This window comes from Oratosquilla oratoria, chromosome 12 (assembly GCF_046742065.1).
Source record: "Oratosquilla oratoria isolate Oo_2021 chromosome 12, ASM4674206v1, whole genome shotgun sequence".
Lineage (NCBI taxonomy): Eukaryota > Metazoa > Arthropoda > Malacostraca > Stomatopoda > Squillidae > Oratosquilla > Oratosquilla oratoria.
The window spans coordinates 64,729,861-64,752,339 of record NC_134788.1 but is presented as its reverse complement, the minus strand read 5'-3'; the positions used below and the strand labels follow the sequence as shown (position 1 = coordinate 64,752,339).

Below are 22,479 nucleotides of genomic sequence, written 5' to 3'. Positions count from 1 at the left end.
ACAGTGGTGAAATAGGACAGTCTCTCATCAAGGTGACGTTTAGTTAATATAACTCCCGAAAGAGGGTGTTGTAGTCAGGTGTTTGACACGAGTTTATGAACGGCCGCAATGGAATTTGTACCATACCTAAAGTGAAGCAACAAAGCCAACATAAAAATTCAAACTAGGATGCTGTGAACATGGGCAAATATCATGAATATTGATCATGTTTCATGGTGTTTAGGCCTATTTAAACATGAAAAATAAGATTCGATAGATACCTACCTATACCAAATATTTATATAGCGCATGCTGGCGTATTCTTTCATGTCACCATGGCTGTTCTTCTTGTTCTCACAGAACGTCACTGAGAAGTGTGCTGTCCCGACTTTGTGACGGCCAACATTGTCACATTGTTGTGAAAAAAATTACACACACAGCTGCAGAATTTGTATCGTAGGCCGTAGATAACGCGCACCCCCCATTTTTAGGCCCTTCCAATGGAAAAAAGTCGTGCACTATACGCCGGAAAATACTATATATATATATATATACATATATATATATATATAATATATATATATATATATATATAATATATATATATATATATATACACATACATACATATACATAGGAAGTGGGTGGGAAGAGGAAAGAGTGGAGTCTTAATCCGAGTTTATTCTTGAGTAGTTGTTCCCTAGACTGTCTGTCCGAGCAGTCCCGTCTCCCCAAGGAATGCCACGGCTGAAATGGGACTTTCCCACAAATCCTTTATGGAGTGTATGTTGTGTTGTTTGCATGCGTGATTGTGTATAATGCAGTCTTCCATGATGTGTTGAATAGTATGGGGTGAAGTGTTACATCCTGGGCATTTGTCCACAATGCAGTCATCCAGTCTCTTCTGGTAGCTTAGAAGGGCTGGGTGGTGGCCGCATTGCAGTCTGGCCAGGTGGACTCTGTCCTTTTGTGGGAGAGAGGATTCAGAGGGATGGATATCAGGGGGTCTGGCATGCAGCAATGTGTTGTCTTTTAGTGTGTTAATGGAGCAGTGAGTGATGTGATTATGAATATGTTTCCGGAGGCTGGTATTTGGTGGTTTTGGAGGAAGAGAAGAGAGTATTTGTGTGTGATATAGATATTTGGGTGTTTTTTTTTTTTTTTATTTGTTGGTGTGTGGATGTTCTGCCATGCAGTGTAGCGGATGTGCTGTGTTTGTGGAGGCTGTAGCAAGTGTTTGTGTGCCTCTCATGCCAAGGTGATCTTTGATTTTGAGGACTTTTGTTTCATAGTGTAGGTGGTCTGTAGGTGTTGTATATGTGCAGCCTGTAATTGTTTTTAATGCTTTGTTTTGTATCCTCTGAAGGGTATTGAGGTGTGTCTCACTGAGATTAGGTGCCCATGCTGGACTCGCATAATTCATCACTGAGCATATGCATTGTTTGTATATTTTAGTATTAGTTTGTTTTGTCCAAATGTTGTTCCAGTGATTGATTTAAATGTGTTGAGTCTAGGTATGCATTTATTTTTTATGTTTGTGATGTGTTGTTTAAATGACATGGATGTATCATATGTTACACCAAGATTTTTTTTTTTTTTTTGGGGGGCGGGGTGATATTAGAGTGTTGTTGATATAGAGTTGAGGAATGTATTTGTGTTCTTTTGTCCAGTTGAGTAGTTTTGCTACAAGCTTTTTCGAAAGAATAGTGCTACAGGGCTAGAAGTGGCATATATGTAAGTGTGTATGCCTTTCCTAGTGGATATTTACAGCACATATTACAGATGAATTTGTTGGGGCAGTTATGTACATATATACATATACCAAGGGCTTTTTCCCCCTTACAAGGGAGGTAGCTAAAGTCAAAGGGATGAATCCACTCCCATCCCACTTCATCCCTATATACTCCACTCCCATTCACCACCCCTCCTTCCCTCTTTCCTGGATGATAAGTCATCCCTGCACCTCACCCATTGCCCTGGGTCAGAAGCAATGCAGCAAAACACAGCACATCCACAACAAGGCCACTTAATTTAGTCGGTGACCCCCCCCCTTCCTCTCTATCCCCTCAAGCAGAAAAATAGAAGACGTGGAGAAATCTCTTTAGGCTGTGACAAAATATCATTCAAACATACTCCCTCACTCCCCCATCCCCCACCCACTCACATGCATTGCAGCAGCATCCATACACAACCATTCCCCACTCACCCCTATCTTCTGTCTTCTCCCTTCCTTCTTCAACAGATATCCCCCTCTTTCCAAATACCCCTTTTACCCCATCCATCCATCTCATCCTTGGTCACCCCCTCATGTTGACTCCATCCACCTCTGCCTTCCACACCTCTTTTACGAATCTTTCTTCACTCATTCTTTTCATGTGCCCAAACCATCCCAATACTCTTTCATCAACCCTATCTCCCAACTCCCTTTCCACCCCTACTCTCTTCACCTCCATGTTTCTCACTCTTTCCAATGTAGTAACTGGCTGGGTAGAGTGAGAAACATCTATATGGAAAACTGTATTTCTTCACATCCTTTCAACATGTGGTCTTGCTAACTTCCATGGCCTCTGAAACCCCTCCCATCTTTTAATCAGATCTTTTCTATCAATGCAATCTATCCCCTTTAGTGATTTGAACACTATAAGCATGTCACCTCTTTCTCTTCCATCTTTCAGACTTGGCAGATTCAGTACCTTTAATCTTTCCTCATATTGTTTATCTGTCAGGCAGGAGACCAGTTTGGTTGCTACCCTTTGTATTCTCTCAATCTTGCTTATATCCCTTACTCTGTGAAGGAACCATATTACTGGTGCATATTCCAGTCTTGGACGTATCAGAATTTCAATGAGTTTTTTCGTCATGTCTTCATTCATATACTGGAATCCCACTTTAATCTTCTGCAGTGGCCCATATGTCTCTCCCACAATCCTACTATGTCTGTCACAGGATGTCTTTTATCAAGACTTTCAAGTCTTTCTCCTCTTTTGATTTTGTAATGTGCCAGTAACCCAAGATTGGGGGTCTGATGTAGTTTTAGGAATCCACCGAAAGGCTGTCTGATTCACCCAAAGGATCTTGAGGGGTGGTGTATTGAATCATGGGACTCGGGAGAGCCTCAGTAATGTTTCTGGTGTGACTGAGAAGGAACTATGGGAGATTTAGTTGTTGTTGTTGTTGTCATCCCCTGGACTAGCTGGGCAAACAGTCCCATCTCCCTGAGGAATTCCACAGCTGGAATGGTGTTTTCCCACAAATTCCTTATAGAGTATATTTTGTGTTGTTGGTGAGCATGATTGTGTACAATGTAGTCCTCTATAATGGGTTGTATGGAGTGAAGTGTTACATCCTGGACAATTATCTGTGATGCTGTCATCCAGGTGGACTTTCACTTTAACCAATTCGGTACAATGATGGCTATACAGGTGTCATGAAACATGAGTGGGTACATAAGGATGCCAGCATCGACATCTTGATTATATATACAGTACTACCTCTCATTAACGGACTAAAAAGGGGGTAACGGTGGCCGTTGATGTGAATAATCCGTTGATTTGGTGTTGGTTTTGGGTGGCTTAGTGATTGCACGCACTAAACAACAACAGCGAAAACATCGCAAACACAGCTAATTAACGTCTGTTAATGAGAGGTCTCGCTGTATATATATATATATAATATATATATATATATATATATATATATATATATATATATATATATATATATATATATATATATATATATATATATATATATACATATATATATTTTAGTAGCCCATGAGTTATCCCTGGACTATGTGAACTGGTTTGATCACATTTTATGTGTTTATTACTCAGAGTAAAAGAGAACGAGTAATAGATCAGTGACTTTATATTTTATAATGTGAGTAATGTGATGTAGGGTACATATGGGAGCCAATGCTGCACACAAGAATTTGACTTGTACTGAAGTGGTTAAGGTAGAGAATATTCAGAGGGATGGATGTCAGGGGGTCTAGCAACTCATTGCTACATGCCAGATTTTGTTGAAAAAATGTGTCTGTTTTGATTTACTATCCTTAGTAAGGGTTCTTGATTGGGAATCCATGTGAGCATGGACTTCTGGTGTGGGAGTCTGTGATGTTGCTGTGGTTACTGTGGAGGGTTTTGCTGATGAAGTAGAAGAGGGTTTTGTTGAAGATGTAATGGAATACTTTGTTAAAAGTGGGGTAGAGGGGTTTGTTGAAGATGTAGTGGAAGGTTCAACTGACCAATTTTACAAAAAAGAGAACTTGTTCTGGACTGCAACAGCAGGGGCAGGATTCTCATAGGAACAGGGGGGGGAAACAATTGGTGCTTGAGAAAGCCAGGAAGGTGCCTTAAATGTATTTGATGGAGTGGAGGGAGGAGGCATATGTCTTTGCCCCACCATCCGTCTAAAATGAAGTTCTCACTTGGCACTACCATGACTAATGAACTGAAAATCAGCCAGTTGAAGAATGTCTTGTTCAAGATGGTACTTTTTGCATTGTTGAGAGTGTATTGGGTGAGCTTCTCTACAATGGATGCAATAACATTCTGATTCACAGTCAAGAGTAAGGTGTGAGTTGAGGACAGAGCAGTGACCTTATCGGGGACTAGTTGTACAAGTCTTCCTTCCATTACAGACCTCATAACACTGGTGACACTGTAAAGGATTCTCGATGAAAGCTTTTACTGTGAGAGAAGGAGGACCAGTATTCACTTGTACATGGAGTGGTTGGTAAGTGTGGAGTTCCAGGAAAAAATTATAGACTTGGAGAGTTGGTGATGTGTCTAGAAGGAGAGTTGATCATAGCAAATTCAGTGTTTAGGAAGAAAGTCAAGCTTTTACACATGGGAGAGGATGGTGGATGGAACAGTGGTAGGTAGAGTATTAGTGGATTACATAGTGGTGACCAGGAGTATTGTAGGAAGAGTTAGCCACTTCAGTACGAGTCAAATTTTCACACGCACAGTATCGGCTGCCATATGTACAATTCATCACACTTCTCACATTTTGAAATATAAAGTACATACATATACCAAAGGCTTTTTCCCCCTACATAGGGGGTAGCCAAAAAGAAAAAGGCATAGAAACCACTCCCACCCATTCCATTTCCTATATGTTCCACTCCCCTCCACCCTCCTCCCTCCCTCTTATCTTGGCACCTCCTGGTGCTGTATTACCTGTTCTCCTTTATCCTGAGTAATTATAATCACAGAAAACATGATCAAACCAGTTCACAGAGTTTTGGGTAACTCATGTACAACTACAAAAACAAATGTCTAATCAAGATGCTGACACTGGCATCCATGTGTACCCACACATGCCTCATGACGCCTATGTAGGTGTCATCATACCAAAGTGGTTAAGGATAGACATGTTCTAAGGGGAGAGAGTGGGGAATTATCAGATAATTTTTTGGTGGAAGGTAAGTTGAAAGTGGAGGATAGATGGAGAAAGTGGGGTGCTTAAAGTGAACTACTTAAAATGAAAAACAAAAGGAGTACAAGAAGTTGAGAGAGGAGTGGGAGGTAGTGAAGGATAGAGTAGAACTAGGAGTTGTGGAGGAATGGGGATAGTTCAAGGAGGGAGTCACAAGGTGTGCAAAGATGTGTGCGGAATAAGGAGGATGGGAGGAAATAGAAGTAAGGGTAGTGAGTGGTGGGATGAGGAAGCAAAGAAGGTTGTAGAAGAGAAGAAGTGAGCTTCCACAGATTGTTTACAAAATAGGATGAATCATATGAGAGGTACAAAGAAAAGAGAAGAGAATTAAAGCATAAGATAAAAGGCAAAGAGGAAAGCAGATGTAAAATGGGGTAAGAGTTTGACAGAAAATTTTGAAAGTAATAAAAAAGATGTTTTGGAAAGAAATTAAGGGAGCAGGTGAGTCAAATAGAGAAGAAAAGGTAAAAGGTGCAGATGGAGAGATTATAATGGAAGAGAGGGCAGAAAGAGGAAGATGGTCAGAGTGTGAGATCTGTCCAGAAAGTATCCCCAATAGGGGTATTGGCTGCATGTTACTGTGGCAAAGTAACATGCAGTTGATACTTTAGGGTCTATATGGGGTGCCCCTACAGACCAGAGCCACACATAATTTTGTCTGTGATGGAGGAAGACTCTGATCATAGAAAAATTATGACACTTTTGTTATAATGCGACTGTCCCTCCATTATGCTGTCCCCCAACCCCTTGTTACTGTCCTGTACCATTTCTCTGAATATTCATTTCCTTTTTTTTTTGCCTACCCTGTGGTGGTGGATAAGAGTGCTACCGCCAAGTCTTCCCACTTGAGTCGTAAGAGGCGACAAAAAACGAGACGGGATAGGACAAGGAATCCTACCTGTAGCTCCACAGGGGACACCCCTAAAAAAAGTAAAGGCATAAGAAAGTCTAGGAGTTTTCCAACCAGTACCCTAAGGTTTGGGTCCTTTAATGTGCGTGGATGTAGTACAGATGAGGGTAAAAGGGAAGAGATAGGCAGTATGTTTGTGAGAAGAAAGATGGATGTGGCTGTTGTCGGTGTTGTTCCATTCTGGATGGATGTGTTGGCACTGAGTGAAACTTAAGTTGAAAGGGAGGGGCAAGTGTAGTGGGAAGGTTCTCAGGAGTGAAGAAGGGATGAGGGAGAGAAGGGGTGGCTATACTAGTAAGTGAAGAGATAGGTAAGCATGTAGTGGAGTGGCAGGAGGTTTCTTCAAGGTTGATGTGGATGAAGGTGAAGCTGGGAAGGGAGATGTGGGTCTTCGTAAGTGGGTATGGGCCTGGTAGTGAGAAGAGCATAGAGGAAAGGGAGGCTTTTTGGATAGATTTAAATGAGTGCAAAGAGGGATTAGGAAGAAATGTCAATGTAGTTGTATTGGGAGACCTTAATGCTAGTGTAGGAAATAAACCAATAGATGGAGTGATTGGGAAGTATGGAGTTCCAGGAAAGAATCATAGTGGAGAGTTGATGTGTCTAGAGAGTTGATGATAGCAAATACAGTGTTTAGGAAGAAATTCAAGCATAAGTACACATGAGAGAGGGTGGTGGATGGAAGGGTGGTAGATAGAGCATTAATGGAGTATGGTAGGAAGAGTTAAGGATGTACATGTCCTAAGGGGAGAGAGTGGGCAAATATCAGATTATTTTCTGGTGGAAGGTAAATTGAGAGTGGAGAAAGAGGAAAAGGGCAGAAGGTAGGGAGGTACTTAGAGTGAACTGCTTAAATGAGAAAGAAAAAGAGAAGGAGTATGAGAAGCTGAGAGAGGAGTGGGAGGTAGTGAAGGATAGAGTAGAACTAGGAGTGGAGGAGGAATGGGGATGGTTCAAGGAGGGAGTCATAAGGTCTGCAATGATGGTGTGTGGAACAAGGAGGACGGGAGGAAATAGAAGGAAGGGTAGTGAGTGGTAGGATGAGGAAGCAAAGAAGGGTGTAGAAGAGAAGTAGGCTTTCATAGATTGGCTACAAATTAGGACGAGGGAATCATATGAGAGTCACAAGGTAAAGAGATGAGAAGTAAAGCATAAGATTAAGGAGGGAAAGAGGAGAGCAGATGTGAAATGGGGTAAGGGTGTGACAGAATTTTTTTAAAGTAATAAAAAAAATTTTTTGGAAAGAAATTAAAAGAGAAAGAGCAGGCAAATCAAGTAGAGAAGAAAAAGTAAAAGGTGCAGATGGAGAGATGATAATGGAAGAGAAGGCAGTGAGAGGAAGGTGGGCAGAGTATTTTAGAGAGTTGCTAAATGTGAAGGAGGATAGGGAGGGAAAGGTAGTTGCAGTGGGAAGTGCTAAGAAAATGACAGTGATGAGTGAGGAAAATGGGGGAGAAATAAGGAAAGCAGCTGTTAAGATGATGAGAGCAGGTAAGGCACCTGGGTTGGATGGATGCCATGCAGAATGTCTGAAAAAAGGAGGTACAGTGATGGTGGACTGGCTGGTGAGGTTATTTAATGTTTGATTAAGAGAGAGTAGAGTGCTGGAGGACTGGAGGAGTGCATGTATAGTTCCACTTTACAAGAGAAAGGGGGACAAATGTGAGTGTAGTAGTTTCAGAGGGATCAGCTTGTTGAGTGTAGTTGGGAAGGCTTATGGGAGGTCTTAATTGAGAGGATTAGGAGAGGAACAGAGGGAGTAATTGGTGAGGAACAGTGTGGTTTTAGGACAGATAGGGGTTGTGTAGATCAGATTTTTGTGGTAAGACAGATATGTGAGAAAGCTATAGGAAAAGGTAAGGATTTTTTTTGGTTTTAATGAATTTGGAAAAGGCTTATGACAGGGTAGACAGGAAGGCACTGTGGGAGGTATTGCAGATATATGGGATAGGAGGAAAGCTGTTAAGAGCAGTTAAGAGTTTTTACGAGAGGAGTAGGGCTTGTGTTAGGATTAGAAATGGAGAGAGTGAATGGTTTGAGGTAAAGGTGGGACTTCATCAAGGATATGTTATATTGCCCTGGCTGTTCAATCTTTACATGGATGGGGTGATGTGAGAGGTGAATGCAAGGGTAGTGGGTAGGGGGCTGGAGATAGTTAAAAAAAATGGATAAAAGTGGGGGATAAGCCAATTGTTGTTTGCTGATGACACTGTGCTTGTAGCAGGATCAGAGGAGGGATTGAGGAAGTTAGTGACAGAGTTTGAGAAGGTATGTGAAAGAAGGAAGTTGAAGAAAAATGTGAGTAAAAGTAAGGTGATGAGATGTACAGGGGGAGAGAGTGGCAGCTGGCTGGAAGTGAGTATTAAGGGAAAGAGACTGGAAGAAGTGGATAGGTTTAGATACTTGGGTGCGAATGTGGCAGGAAAGGGAGTGGAGGTGGAGGTAGAATGTAGATTGAGAGAAGTGAGTAAATGCCTTGGGGGATTAACCTCTTCACTCCGGGGCACATCGCACGTCTGGCAGCATTAGCTGCCCGACGTGCGATGTTGCATCATAATAATCGCATTATAAAAAATAAAGTCAGTGCTTAATCGTTCGTTCTCTTTCACCCATGAATTTTGATAACCATAGAAAATATGATGAAGCCAGTTTAGAGAGAATGGAGGTTATGTAGGTACGACTACAATAAATATAATCAAGACGCCGACGTCGGCATCATCACGTACCCACTTGTTCCTCATGATGCCTACGTAGGTGTGACCGTATGGAAATGGTTAAAAAGTGTAATGAGAAATAGACATTTGGGAATGGATGCTAAAAGGAGATTGTATGAAGGAGTGATTGTGCCAACAGCACTGTATGGGGCAGAAACATGGAATATAAGAGAGGAAGAGAGAAAGAGCTTGAATGTGTTTGAGATGAAATGCCCAAGAAGTATGATAGTGGTCACTAGGCTAGATAGAGTGAGAGATGAGGAGGTGAGGAGGAGAACAGGGGTGGAAAGGGAGTTGGGAGATAAGATTGATGAAAGAGTATTGGAATAGTTTGGACATGGAAAGAATAAGTGAAGAAAGATTAGTAAAAGAGGTGTGGAAGTCAGAGGCGGAAGGAGTGAATATGAGGGGGCGACCTAGGATGAAATGGATGGATGGGATAAAAGGGGCGTTGGGAAAGAGAGGAATGTCTGTTGAGGAAGGACAGAAGATAGGGGTGAATGGAGAAGGGTGGTGTATGGATGATGCTATGATGCATGAGGGGGAGTGGGTGGGGGATGAGGGAGTTTGTATGAGAAATGAATTGACACAGCCCAAAGGGATTTCTCCCTGTCTTCTCATTTTCTGCATGAGAAGGGTTGCCGAATTAATGAAGTGGCCTTGCTGTGGATGTGCTGTGTCTTGCAACACCGCTTTTGACCCAGGGCAGTGGAAAAGATGCAAGGATGACCCGTCATCCAGGAGGTGCCAAGATAAGAGGGAGGGGAGTGGAGTATGTAGGGGATGGAATGGGTGGGAGCAGTTTCTATGCCTTTTTTCTTTTGGCTACCTCCCATGTAAGGAGGGGAAAAGCCTTTGGTATATGTATGTATTTACCTAGTTGTATTTTGTGGGAGAAGAGTATGCTCATAGAGACCTGCAGTTGTATCTTTCTGCATCCAGTTCTTTCTTAAAGTTATATATAGTTTTAGCACTCACTGTTTTCTCTTTCAATTTATTCCACACTCTATGTGGAAAGCTATTCTTTTTCAGATCTCTTCTGTAACTGTCCTTCTTAAGTTTCTTCTTGTGTCCCCTTGTATTTCTTGTCCCATTTAAGTAGATCATCCCTGTCAAGGATTTTCATCCCTTTCATAATTCTATAGATGGTTATGAAGTCGCCTCTTTCTTTTCTTTGCTCCAGAGTTAATAAGTTTAGTTTGTCAAATATTTGTATGTATGTCAACATGCTAAGTGTTGGTGCCATCTTTGTTAGTGCTCTTTGAATTCTTTCTAGTTTCTTTATGTTTTTTATTGTACTGGGTATTCATAGTGACACTGCATACTCTTAAATTGGATGAATATTTGCAGAACTGGTCATGCAATCCTAACAGAACTTGGTGGACAGTGACAGAAGACCGTACTACATATGCATGAGCAGCTATACTCCCATGTGACACTATTTACCCTCCACACATAGTTGAGTGAATGTGTACTCATTGACTGTTGCATTGACAATGTCTGAGTAAGTAGCCTTTGTTTCTGGGTCATAGCTGTAGACCTATGATTTATCTCCGGTTATTACTTGTTTCAGGAAATCTGGGTCATTTGTAGCAGCTTGAAGCATGTCCTATGAATTTTCAGCATGAATTTCATTCTGCTCATGGGTCAGGAGACGCGTGATGAATTTTGCCACCACGCGATGGTCAAACAATACACATCTTTACTAAACCATTTCTGGTGGGTAAATGAGGTGTCACATCGTAGTATGACTGCTGAGGCATACACAATAGGATCTTCTGTCAGTGTCCACCAAGTTCTGTTAAGATCACATGGCCTGTTCTGCAAATATTCATAATGGCTGGATACTTTCTGGACAAACATCATATTTTAGGGAGTTGCTAAATATGAAGGAGGATAGGGAGGGAAAGGTAGTTGCAGTGGGAAGCACTAAGAAAATAACAGTGATGAGTAAGGAAAATGGAAGATAGGGTTGATGAAAGAGTATTGGGATGGTTTGGACACATGGAAGGAATGAGTGAAGAAAGATTAGTAAGAGAGGTGCGGAAGGCAAAGGTGGAGGGAGTGAACATGAGAGGGCAGCCAAGGATGGGGTAAAAGGGACTTTGGGAAAGAGGGGAATGTCTGTTGAGGAAGGATGGGAGAGGACAGAAGGTTGGGGGAAAGAGCCTTTGGTATATATAAATGTATGTACAGGGACAGGAGGAAAGCTTTTGGGAGCTGTCAAGAGTTTTTATGAGAGTAGTAGAGCTTGTGTCAGGATTAGAAATGGAGAGAGTGAGTGGTTTGAAGTAAAGGTGGGACTTCGTCAAGGATGCGTTATGTCGCCCTGGCTGTTCAACTTATACATGGATGGGGTGGTGCGAGAGGTGAATGCTAGGGTAGTGGGTCAGGGATTGGAGATGGTTAAAGAAAATGGAGAAAAGTGGGAGGTGAGCCAGCTGTTGTTTGCGGACGACACTGCGCTTGTGGCAGGGTCGGAGGAGGGATTGAGGAAGCTGGTGGCAGAGTTTGGGAGAGTATGTGATAGAAGAAAGCTAAAGATAAATGTGGGTAAAAGTAAGGTGATGAGATGTACAAGGGGTGAAAGTGGCAGACTGGAAGTGAACATTAAGGGAGAGCGACTGGAGGAAGTGGATAGTTTTAGATACTTGGGTGCAAGTGTTGCAGGAAAAGGTGGAGTGAAGGTGGAGGTAGAATGTAGATTGAGAGAAGCGAGTAAATGCCTTGGTGGATTAAAGAGTGTAATGAGGAATAGACATTTGGGAATGGATGCGAAGAGGGGACTGTATGAAGGAGTGATTGTGCCAACAGCACTGTATGGGGCAGAAACGTGGAACATAAGAGAAGAAGAGAGAAGGAGTTTGAATGTGTTTGAGATGAGGTGTCTGAGAAGTATGGTGGGGGTTACTAGGCTGGATAGAGTGAGAAATGAGGAGGTGAGGAGGAGAACAGGGGTGAAAAAGGATTTGGGAGATAGGGTTGATGAAAGAATATTAGGATGGTTTGGACACATGGAAAGAATGAGTGAAGAAAGACTAGTAAAAGAGGTATGGAAGGCAGATGTGGAGGGAGTGAACATGAGGGGACGTCCTAGGATGAGGTGGATGGATGGGGTGAAGGGGGCTTTGGGGAAGAGGGGAGTGTCTGTTGAGGAAGGAAGGGAGAGGACGGAAGACAGAGGTGAGTGAAGAATGGTTGTATATGGATAATGTTGTGATTGCATGAGGAGGGATGGGCGGGGGGGTGGGGGGGTAGTATGTGTGAGTAAATTTTGACGCAGCCTGAAGGGATTTCTCCCCGTCCTCTCCTTATATGCAAGGGGGGACGGAGAGGGGGTTCGCCGATTAAATGAAGCGGCCTTGCTGTGGATGTGCTGTGTCTTGCGACACTGCTTCTGACCCAGGGCGGTGGGCAGGGTGCAGGGATGACCCGTCATCCAGGAGGTGCTCAGATGAGAGGGAGGGTGGGAGGGGTGTGGAGTGTATTTAGGGATGAAATGGGTGGGAGTGTTTTTATGCCTTTCCCTTTTTGGCTACCTCCCTTGTAAGGGGGAAAAAGCCTTGGTATATGTATATATGTATGTATGTATGTACAGGGGAATATGAACCATAGAATTGTGTAGATGATCATGTTCCTATTTTCTTATTTTTGTCACTTGTTGAACATTATCTGTACATAGTTTATATTTGTAAGAATTCATATAGGTCTTGGTTGTAGATACACCCATTGCAGTAATTAGCTGTTTGGTGTGGTTTGATTTATTCTAAAATTCCATCTGAAGGGTACGGTAGATGGGAGAGCGTCATGGCCTGTGTTGAATCCCTATCTTGGATCATCTCCACCATATTACTTCAGGTTATATGTAGGGAGCAATCCAGTGTCTCCCTCTAGATACTTAGCAGCATGGATAAAGTTACCTCATTTTTCCTCATAGTATGCCACAAACCAGTAAGGTGTCGGGGTGTGGTGAACATTGGGAGCACGTTGTTCAGCATGATCAAAGAGGTTGGAACAATAATCATTCTGTCAACTACATTAATTGAACAATCTCAACAACTAGGTTGTTATCTATAAGGTGTAGGGGATTTATTACCTCATACAGCAATCCCTTCTTATTCATGAGGGTTATGTTTTATTTTGCTCCTTGTTATTAACCTTATTATGTTGCTATTAATATGAACATTATTATTATAACATTGTTGAAGATGTAGTACACTAAAGGAAAAACCAGACACCAAAATAAACTTTATTTTCACTACATCTGGTGTCAATCACAAAAATATATAATGGTTATGCACAGTATGTGAATATGTTTTACTGAGTATTTGCCAGATGTTGATGGCTGTTTCCTGTGTAGGGATGCTGGGTTGCTTCTTGGAGAAATACATGGTTAATAGAAGCTGTTCCCTTTCACACTTCAGCTCTTTCATAATTTCTTTTTAGGGAGCATATACAGCTCCAAACCCAGTCTTTATTTTATAGCCCTGTCAAGTGATGGGTCATGATTAGGGAGATGGCGTTCTTCATGCTTCTTTGTATTTCTCCTAATTTGTCCAATGTCCACACTTGCGGTGTTCCCTCCTTTTGTGTTTATTCTTCTTCCTCCTCTGCCTCTTCTCTCAGTAATTCTTAAAATTCTTCTTCTGTTAGATCTTCCCCTGTGTGGCCCTGCAGTTCATTTTACAAATTTCATGATCTTGCATGTCAGAAAACCCTTCACTGCTGACAAGCCAAGCCAAGTTTTTTATCTTGAAAACTTCAGCATCAGCAATTGGTAAGCCAGGAAACTCATTGACAACTAAAGGCCACAGTTTTTTCCAGCAAGAGTTAACTCATTTTGAAGAGAGTTCATCATGGCACACATCACTACGGCCATGCAGTCTGCTATGTTGTATTTCTTCCACCACATTCTGATATCCACCCCCATCCTCATCAATGGCTTTTAGCAATGTTGAAAAGTTGTGGGACACATATTTTGCTTTCAGCACAGCTATGACACCCTGATCCATGGCCTGAATTAGTGAAGTGGTGTTCTTTGGAAGAAATTCTACACATATGTTGGGATGTGCAAATTTGAGCAAGTCGGGGTGGCCTGGCCAGTTATCAACCAGCAGTAACACTTTGAATTCTAGCCCCTCTGCCCTCAAGTATCTTTCTACTTCATGAACAAAGTAGTCACTGAACAGAATAGCCATCAACCAAGCTTTTTTATTGACTTGATAGAACACTGGCAGTTGGTTCAAATCCTTCCCTGTAAGTCCACAGGGCCTCTTCATTCTGTAGAGTAACATGAGTTTAATCATGTGTCCAGCTGCATTACCACACAATAACAAGGATATTCTGTCTTTTTCTGCTTTGAACCCAGGTGCCTTCTTCTCCTCTGAAGAAATGAATGTTCTGCTAGGCATTTTCTTCCACCAGAATCTTGTTTCATCTGCATTAAACACTTGTTCTGGCAGATATTGTTGGTCCTATATCAGCTTCTCCAGTTCTGCCAGATACACTTCTGCCACCACATGATCAGCTGATGTGGACTTACCCTGTTATTCTCAGATTGTGCTGTGCAAATCTTTTCTTACAATTTTCAAACCATCCCTTGCTGGCTACAAAAGGTTGTTTTTCTTCACATTTCTTACTGAAATATTTTTACATTTTCTTAGCCTTCTCTCTTATGGGAATTGTCTCTAATGGAATATGTCAACAGTTCAGGTCTTAAAGCCAGACACCCATTAAACTCCGATGACAAGATTCTTGTCATTTTGTCAAATAAAACAAAAAATCATAAAACACCAAAATGTTTGATCAAACACCAGAAAAATATGACGTCAGTCCTCGCTTCGCAAAGCGAGGACTGACGTCATATTTTTCTGACCTATAAGTTGAAAATGATGTTTTATGCAAGCAGGTATTTTATTAAATGTGGCAAGATATGGGTAATACCTCTACATTTTCCTAGATCAATTATATTCTTTATGTTTTTTAAGAATAGTAACACAGGCACACCTCTTACATGTGTGGCTTAACCCATTCAACTCCGATGACAAGATTCTTGTCCTTTGGTCAAATAAAACAAAAAATCATAAAACACCAAAATGTTTGACCAAACACCAGAAAAATATGAAGTCAGTCCTCGCTTCGCTCGCGAGCAGGACTGACTTCATATTTTTCTGGTGTTTGGTCAAACATTTTGGTGTTTTATGATTTTTTGTTTTATTTGACCAAAGGACAAGAATCTTGTCATCGGAGTTGAATGGGTTAAGGGAGTTGCATTGCTTCATAGAGTAGGTGAAATTAAATTTTCAAATATGTATTTAATAAACTTAGGTATTACCCTTTACATTAGTGTATAATTCCTCAGTGAAGATATAATGAAGCTTTAATTACTTAATGGAAAATCCTTCTACATTTAGCTTGGTATGAAATGAAAGCTTATAGTCTGAGGAACAAAAATTATTGAATACATTTTATCAAACTAATACCTCTGATTTTTGATTAGTTTGTTTCTCTGAATAATTAAGAAGTGCTGCAAAATTCAGGTTTTATATAAAACAAAAACAAAAAAATCAAATTGCTTTTATTTTTCACTGTAGAAAATAAAGAGCGTATGTTTTCTTTCAAATGAAACAAAAATTACAAAAATCCATAAAGAACAACTGAAGATATTACATTAAAAATAATTATAATAAATAAACTTTACAGGATGGGGGATTTTAATTTCCGAGACCATTTGTTTGATGGTTGTGATGTATAGCAAATCTCCAATTTCCTCTTCTTTGCTGATGGGGTGTGAAGTGAGGGTGAGTAGTGTGGTGTGGGTGGAGGTGCAAGGTGGGTGTGGCTAGTATATGCTTGTGGAGTACTGGGTGCAGCTGTGTTGCTTTCCTACTCTTTTTTTTTTTTCCTTGTTTCTTTTTCAGGCACTCATGGGCCCCCTCTATATTCTGCTGCTTTACTCTCTTGTTTCTTGTTAATTTTCCCATGATCACAGCAACAATATAGGGCAGGGAATCAAAATTGTGGTGTACAGTGAGAGTACCAGGAGTGACGTCACCTTTGACCTTTTAAAGAGTACTGATGCCCTGTCCACTGTCTTTGTGGGGTATGCTGGTGGGACGAGTTGCCAAATATCTCCATAAACACAATTCTGTAGCAAAAAATGAAATAGCTATAGAAATGTTGATTCTATTTGAATATACATAATGTTTTTTATGCATGGGGTTGCCAGAAGTTGCCAATATTTTATCTATTTTATTCTGTATAAAAAGATAAACAAAATATAGCTGTATAAATTTGTATGAGTGTTGGCACCATCATAGAGATTATTTTGAAATATTTACCTAAAATTTGCTCATGTACCAGGATTTTTCAAATGATAGCTGGTGACGCTCCCTTAAATGATGTGACTTGCATCATCACTTATTTAAGTCAGTAGTGAGATGAACTGAATAAACCTTCCTTGAGTTGTTGATGTCTTGTGAGCCCAAACATGGAATGTTATGGATTTATACTAAGATATGTTGTGGCCAGCTGGGCCATTGCCCATTTCCAAATCTTGTGACATGGTGAAAAGCTGTAGCAAAATTTGAGTGATTGTGGCTGTGGCGGAATGAGTACGCATGTAGCTACAGGATGAGTTTCACCTCAGTTCTAATGAAAAGAATGGAATATATGATGACACCATATCTGTTAGTGTTTCTTCCTATTTGTATTAGGGCATGGCATGTACAAAGGGCCTGTTTAGGTATAAAATTGAGTATGAAATGGTTTGTGTACAAAACATCCACCATCTTATTTGAATATATTGCACACTTTCAGAGTTGGATGTCAGTATTACAATTACATTTTTCTTTTTTTCAGGATGTGGGTAAATATCACCACTTCTTTGGAGGAGCTATCTGTAGATTCCTTACGTGTCATACAATGAACAGGACCCAGTGTGATATCTGTGGCATAGTTATATAACTAGTCATCTTATATATCACATGATGGCCCACACTGGAGAGAAGCCTTTCCAGTGTGACCTGTGTGGTTCTGCCTTCTCACAAAAGGGTTCTCTCAAAAAGCATATGACGAGCCACACAGAAGAGAACCTTTTCCAATGTGACTTATGCAATGTAACTTTCTCACAAAAGAATCACTTCAAGTTTCATATGATAACCCACACTGGAGAAAAGCCATTCCAGTGTGACCTGTGTGATCAAGTTTTCACACAAGACATTCACCTCAGAAATCACTTGGTGGAGCACACAGAAGAGAAGCCTTTTCAGTGTGAGCAGTGTGATTCTGCTTTCTCGAAAAAGAATGGTCTCGCAAGGCATAGAAAGATGCACACAAGAGAGAAGCCCTTTCAGTGTGACCTGTGTGATTCTGCTTTCTATCGAAAGGCTGCTCTCACTAAGCACATAAGGACCCACACAGGAGAAAAGCCTTATCATTGTAGCCTGTGCAATAAATCTTTCCCACGAAAGAATAACCTCAAATATCATGTGATGGTCCATACAGGAGAGAAGCCTTTCCAGTGTGACATTTGTGATTATGGTTTCTCACATAAGGGTAATCTCACAAAGCATATGAGGACCCACACAGGAGAGAAGCCTTTCCAGTGTGGCCTCTGCGACAAATCTTTCTCGCAAAATAATCACCTCAAAGATCACATAATGATCCACACAGGAGAGAAACCTTTCCAGTGTCACCTGTGCAATTCTGCTTTCTCAAGAAAAGGTTATCTCACAAACCATATGAGGACTCACACAGGAGAGAAGCCTTTCCAGTGTGATCTGTGTGAAAAAGGTTTCTCACAAAAGGGTCGTCTCACATTGCATATGAGGACCCACACAGGAGAGAAGCCTTTCCAATGTGACCTGTGTGATTGTGCTTTCTCAGAAGAGTGTCATCTCAAACAACATATGAAGACCCACACAAGTGATTAAAGAGAAAGGTAACTTAGGGACATAGTGGATAAAAAAAAAATGCATTGTGATCTATGGCATTAAAGAGAAGCATGATGTTCCTAGATATCAGAGGGAAAAGGAGGAGAAAGAGATCGCTAAGGAAATTTTGAAAAAATTACAAGCGGAAGGACAGGGTTTAGATAGGGAAATCAGGTAGACTTATAGAGTGGTTAGATACTCAAAAGAAAAACAATACAGGCCACTGAAAGTAAAGCTTAGATCACAAACAATTGCAGAGGAAGTACTATCCAGAACAACGAAATTAGCAAATAGTGAACAATACAAAAATGTATGGATAAAAAAAGAAATGGGTGAAGAAGAAAAAGAACTTAGAAACTAAGCAAATGGAGAAAAAAAAAATGAAACTGAAAAGAATGATTTTTTTTTGAGAGAGAGAGAGTGGTGGACCTGCTATTCTCCCTGCAGGGAGAAGAATAGAACAAGTAACCAAATTTTCGTACCTGCGAAGCGTATTGACAGAAGATTGTAGATGTGAAAAGAAATAAAATCAAGGATAGCGATAGCTAAAAGCACGTTTCAGAAAATGAAAGGGGTTTTAACAAACAAGAAAATGTCTACAGATATAAGGAGAAGAACAGTTAAAACATTTATATGGTCAACACTATTATATGGTTCAGAAGCGTGGACAATCAGTAAAAAATTGCAGGAAAACTAAGAAGCAGCAGAAATGTGGATATGGAGACGAGTATTAAGAGTACCATGGACAGCGAAGAAAACGAATGAAGAAGTATTGAGAGAAATGGAGACAGATAGGGAATTGATGACAACAATAAGGAAAAGACAGTTGCGATTCTTAGGACATATAATGCGGAGGGAAGGGTTGGAAGAGGTGGTGATGACAGGAATGGTGGAGGGAAGGAGAGCAAGAGGAAAGCTCATCAGCCCGTATATGGATGGGCTGATGAGGGCAGCGGGAAAACAACTCAAACCAGCACAGATGTTACAAGTAACTAGGGACCGTGAACGGTGGCGCTCCATGGTTGCCGAAGTCCAAGAGGATATGGCACGACGGTAAGGTAAGGTAAGGTGGACCTGAGGCTGAGAAGATGGTATATAAGGAAAAAGGAAACGAAGCAGACAGAAAAAGATGAGAAAGGAAATTCAAAATAGCTTATACCAACATAGATGGAATAACCTGAGGAATGAATGAATTAAATGATTATCTGGCCTTATATAAACCAGACATAATGGGAATAGTGGAAACCAAATTAAAGTGTACTCTACCACCCAACACTATGGGACAAAGTTTATACTATTGTTGGACAAAGAATAGAAAGAATAAACAGGGTGGCAGAGTATTAATTCTGAATAATAAAGATTTAAATGTAACAAAAATAACTGAAGGAGAAAATAATATAGAATCAGTTACAAGTTGAAAGCAAATATATGAAGAATAGAAAATTTGTAGTGGTGTATATGCCCCCCAAAACACAGTCCTGGACAGAATGTGATTATTCCAAAATATTAGAAGGTACAAAATACAACTTGACTAATATACTAAAGGACCGAGGAAATATAGTAATTATGGGTGGCTTTAATTCAAAAGAAATATGTTGGGAGGAAATGATAGTAAAGGGTGGAGAAGAACTGGGGCAATGTCCTGCTTGACATGACCATCGAATACACAATGACTCAGTGGATAAGGGGAAAATACCAGATACAGAGGTAGTGAAGAACCATCAAGGCTGGATTTCATACTTACGACAGAGCCTGAAATTGTTGACAAAATTGATTACAAAACTCCAATAGGAAAGAGTGACCATGTCCTAATAGAATTTGAGTTGAAAGAGCAAATGGATCAAAGCAGAAATGAAAAACATAAAATAGGAAGACTAATGTACAGTGGGGAAGCCTTTCCAGTGCAATTCTATGATTCTGCTTTCTCACAAAAGGACTCTCATACAGCATATAGTGTCCAACACAGGAGAGAAGCCCTTCCAGTGTGACTTGTGTGATTCAGCTTTCCCACAGAAGAGTTCTCTCACACAACATATGAGGACCCACACAGGAGAGAAGCCTTTTGAGTGTGACATGAGCATTTCTGCTTTCTTACGAAAGGTGAATCTCACACATTATATGAGGACCCACTCATGAGAGAAGACTTCCCAGCATGACATGTGCAAATCTGCTTTTCCACAAAAGAGTAATCTCACAGCATATGACGAGAGAAACCATTCCTGTGCAATCTATGCAATCCAGCTTTTTCTCACAAAACATATGAGTACCCACAATGGAGAGAAGCCTTTCCTCTGCAACTTGTGTAATGTAGCTTTCTCACAAAAGAGTTCTCTCACAATTATATGAGGACCTAAAATGGAAAGCCGTTCCTGTGTGATGTAGCTTTCCCACAAAAAATAAATAATGATAGTAATAAACTCAGTATCACATGTATCACATGATGCCACACAGGTGCGTAGCCTTTTGAGTGTGACCTGTGTGATACTGCTTTCTCAAAAAAGAGGGCTCTCACTTGTCACATGGTAACTCACACTCGAAAGAAGCTATTCCAGTTTGATCCGTGCAATGAAAAATGTTTTCCACTTATGTGTGTACACACAACTAGTGTACGAAAGAAAAAAGTGTGCACGCACATTGTTTTAAGATGAAAATGTAAAAAAATATTAAAGATATTAATCATTATTAATAATAATGGACTCAAAACAAAAGAAAGATATGATTTTGAGAATCTATGACTTTTGAAATGTTAGTGTACAAAATCGTGATTTCACATGCAGTTTTGAGATATTTTGTACTGTGTTCAGTGGTTATTCATTAACAATATTCTTGCAGTTAATTTAAATATATCAAGCATGTTATCAGTTTTCCCCCCTCAAATTAAATAGGCCTTATGTCCTGATTTTTTTTTCTGTTTTCATTTATCAAATTCTATTTGAAAAAGAAAAAAATCAGTAGAATTTTCTAGAGAGACCTACTGTTCAAGAATAACAACATGAGCAAAGAAGATACTGACCAAAAAAAGGCTGCTGAAGGAGCCTTGGAATAATGGAAATACCAATCTAAAAGAAGAACACAGAAAAAAAAAAAAGCCAAAGCAAAGATTGGAAGTTAGTAATTATGGTTAAAGAAAGTCCGGTCCCAACTTACTACTTGACTTAATTTGAACGATAAACAAAAGAAAACAAGACAAGGCAATAACCACATTCAGTAGATAGTGTACATAGACATGGTCTGTATTCTGTAATCTGTAGCCATTTGTAAATTTACATAAAAAATAGATAAGATGAAATTGCAAAGAACTGATGCAACACATTAAATGGAAATGAAGCAAAAAGTGTGAAGTGAAGAACTGCTAGCTACTAGTGAATGGTTTGATGAAATAAGGAAAACTGCTACATCCAATCATAGGACAGATTCCCTGAGGATGAATGGTCATTGTTTGATATCTCTTCTGTTTCACATTGTGATTTCTCATGTGGTAGTGAACATGTCTTGCATATGATTTTCTTGCTGACACTACACAAACAATTAGTTTAAAGATTTCAAATTTTCTGTGAAAGAAAAAAGTAAATCCAAAAATATATAAAAAAGATTATACAAATGGTGGTATTTGGTCTTCAGAATGAATAGTTGTGAGACTTTGCAGACTTTGGATATTGGATGAGCCTTTCATGGGTACAGTGCAGTCTATGAGTGAGGTTTTAATCCAATTAATCAAATTGAAAACAAAAACCATTTAGGAGAATGTCATTTGGATGTGCTTATGAGAGTGAAAGGCGATTATATGGAAATTCAGCCAAAGACGAGAGAAGAAATAAGGAGTTAGAAGCTAGAAGTAAACAAGTTAAGAAATGGTAATGGACTTATTTTTTATGTATATTTAGAGTTACAAAGTTTAAATAAAAGTAATAATTTTTTTCTTACTACTAATCAGATGAATATAAGATACATATTGAATATTTTTATCAGCTCTGTCATTGTTGTCACACAAAAGACTTGTAAAACAAAATCAGTGTGAAAAAATAGAATTAAAACCTATGCCTAATGATTTGTCTTATTTATGGAAACCAAGTTTAAAAGGTATTTCAAATACATAAAACATTAAACTAGATTTTAGTCAGAGTGCGTACTTCTAATGTCAGGGTTACAAAATAAAAAAATAAAAATTTTACCCACATTATAAAAGATTGCAGGGGCCACTTTGTACACAATTGATGAAATTTATATACAATTTATAAATGCCAGGGTCACAAATTAAAAAAAAAAAAAAAGTTATTTGCATATACATCCAAATCTCCCTCAGAATCTAATAACATTTCTTGGCCTAAGATTTGCCATTACACAAAATTTCATTGAAATCTGTTTATAACTTTTTAAGTACAGTTGCAAACAAACCAAGAAACAAATGCTGGCAAAAGCATAACTTGGTGGAGGTAGTAATACTTAAAGATTGTATGCATTTGCTTAACTGGTCAGTATGGTGTCTTGCATAGATGCA

At 39.9% G+C, this 22,479-nt stretch overlaps 1 protein-coding gene across 3 annotated transcripts in view; it reads left to right on the top strand.

The window, feature by feature from the left end:
* The window catches only part of LOC143031933 (uncharacterized), a 32,283-nt gene extending 10,263 nt beyond the window's left edge, over positions 1-22,020 (top strand). The window contains exons 2-3 of one of the 3 annotated variants that reach the window (XM_076196312.1): positions 10,399-10,552; positions 16,909-22,020. In XM_076196312.1, coding sequence (XP_076052427.1) covers positions 17,034-17,981 — 948 coding nt within the window. In that variant the 5' untranslated portion in view covers positions 10,399-10,552; positions 16,909-17,033 and the 3' untranslated portion in view covers positions 17,982-22,020. Of the gene's footprint in view, positions 1-4,625; positions 4,720-10,398; positions 10,553-16,908 lie in introns of those variants that run through there. The other 2 variants (XM_076196313.1, XM_076196311.1) reach the window with 2 other exon arrangements.
* Positions 22,021-22,479: the final 459 nt, after the last annotated feature.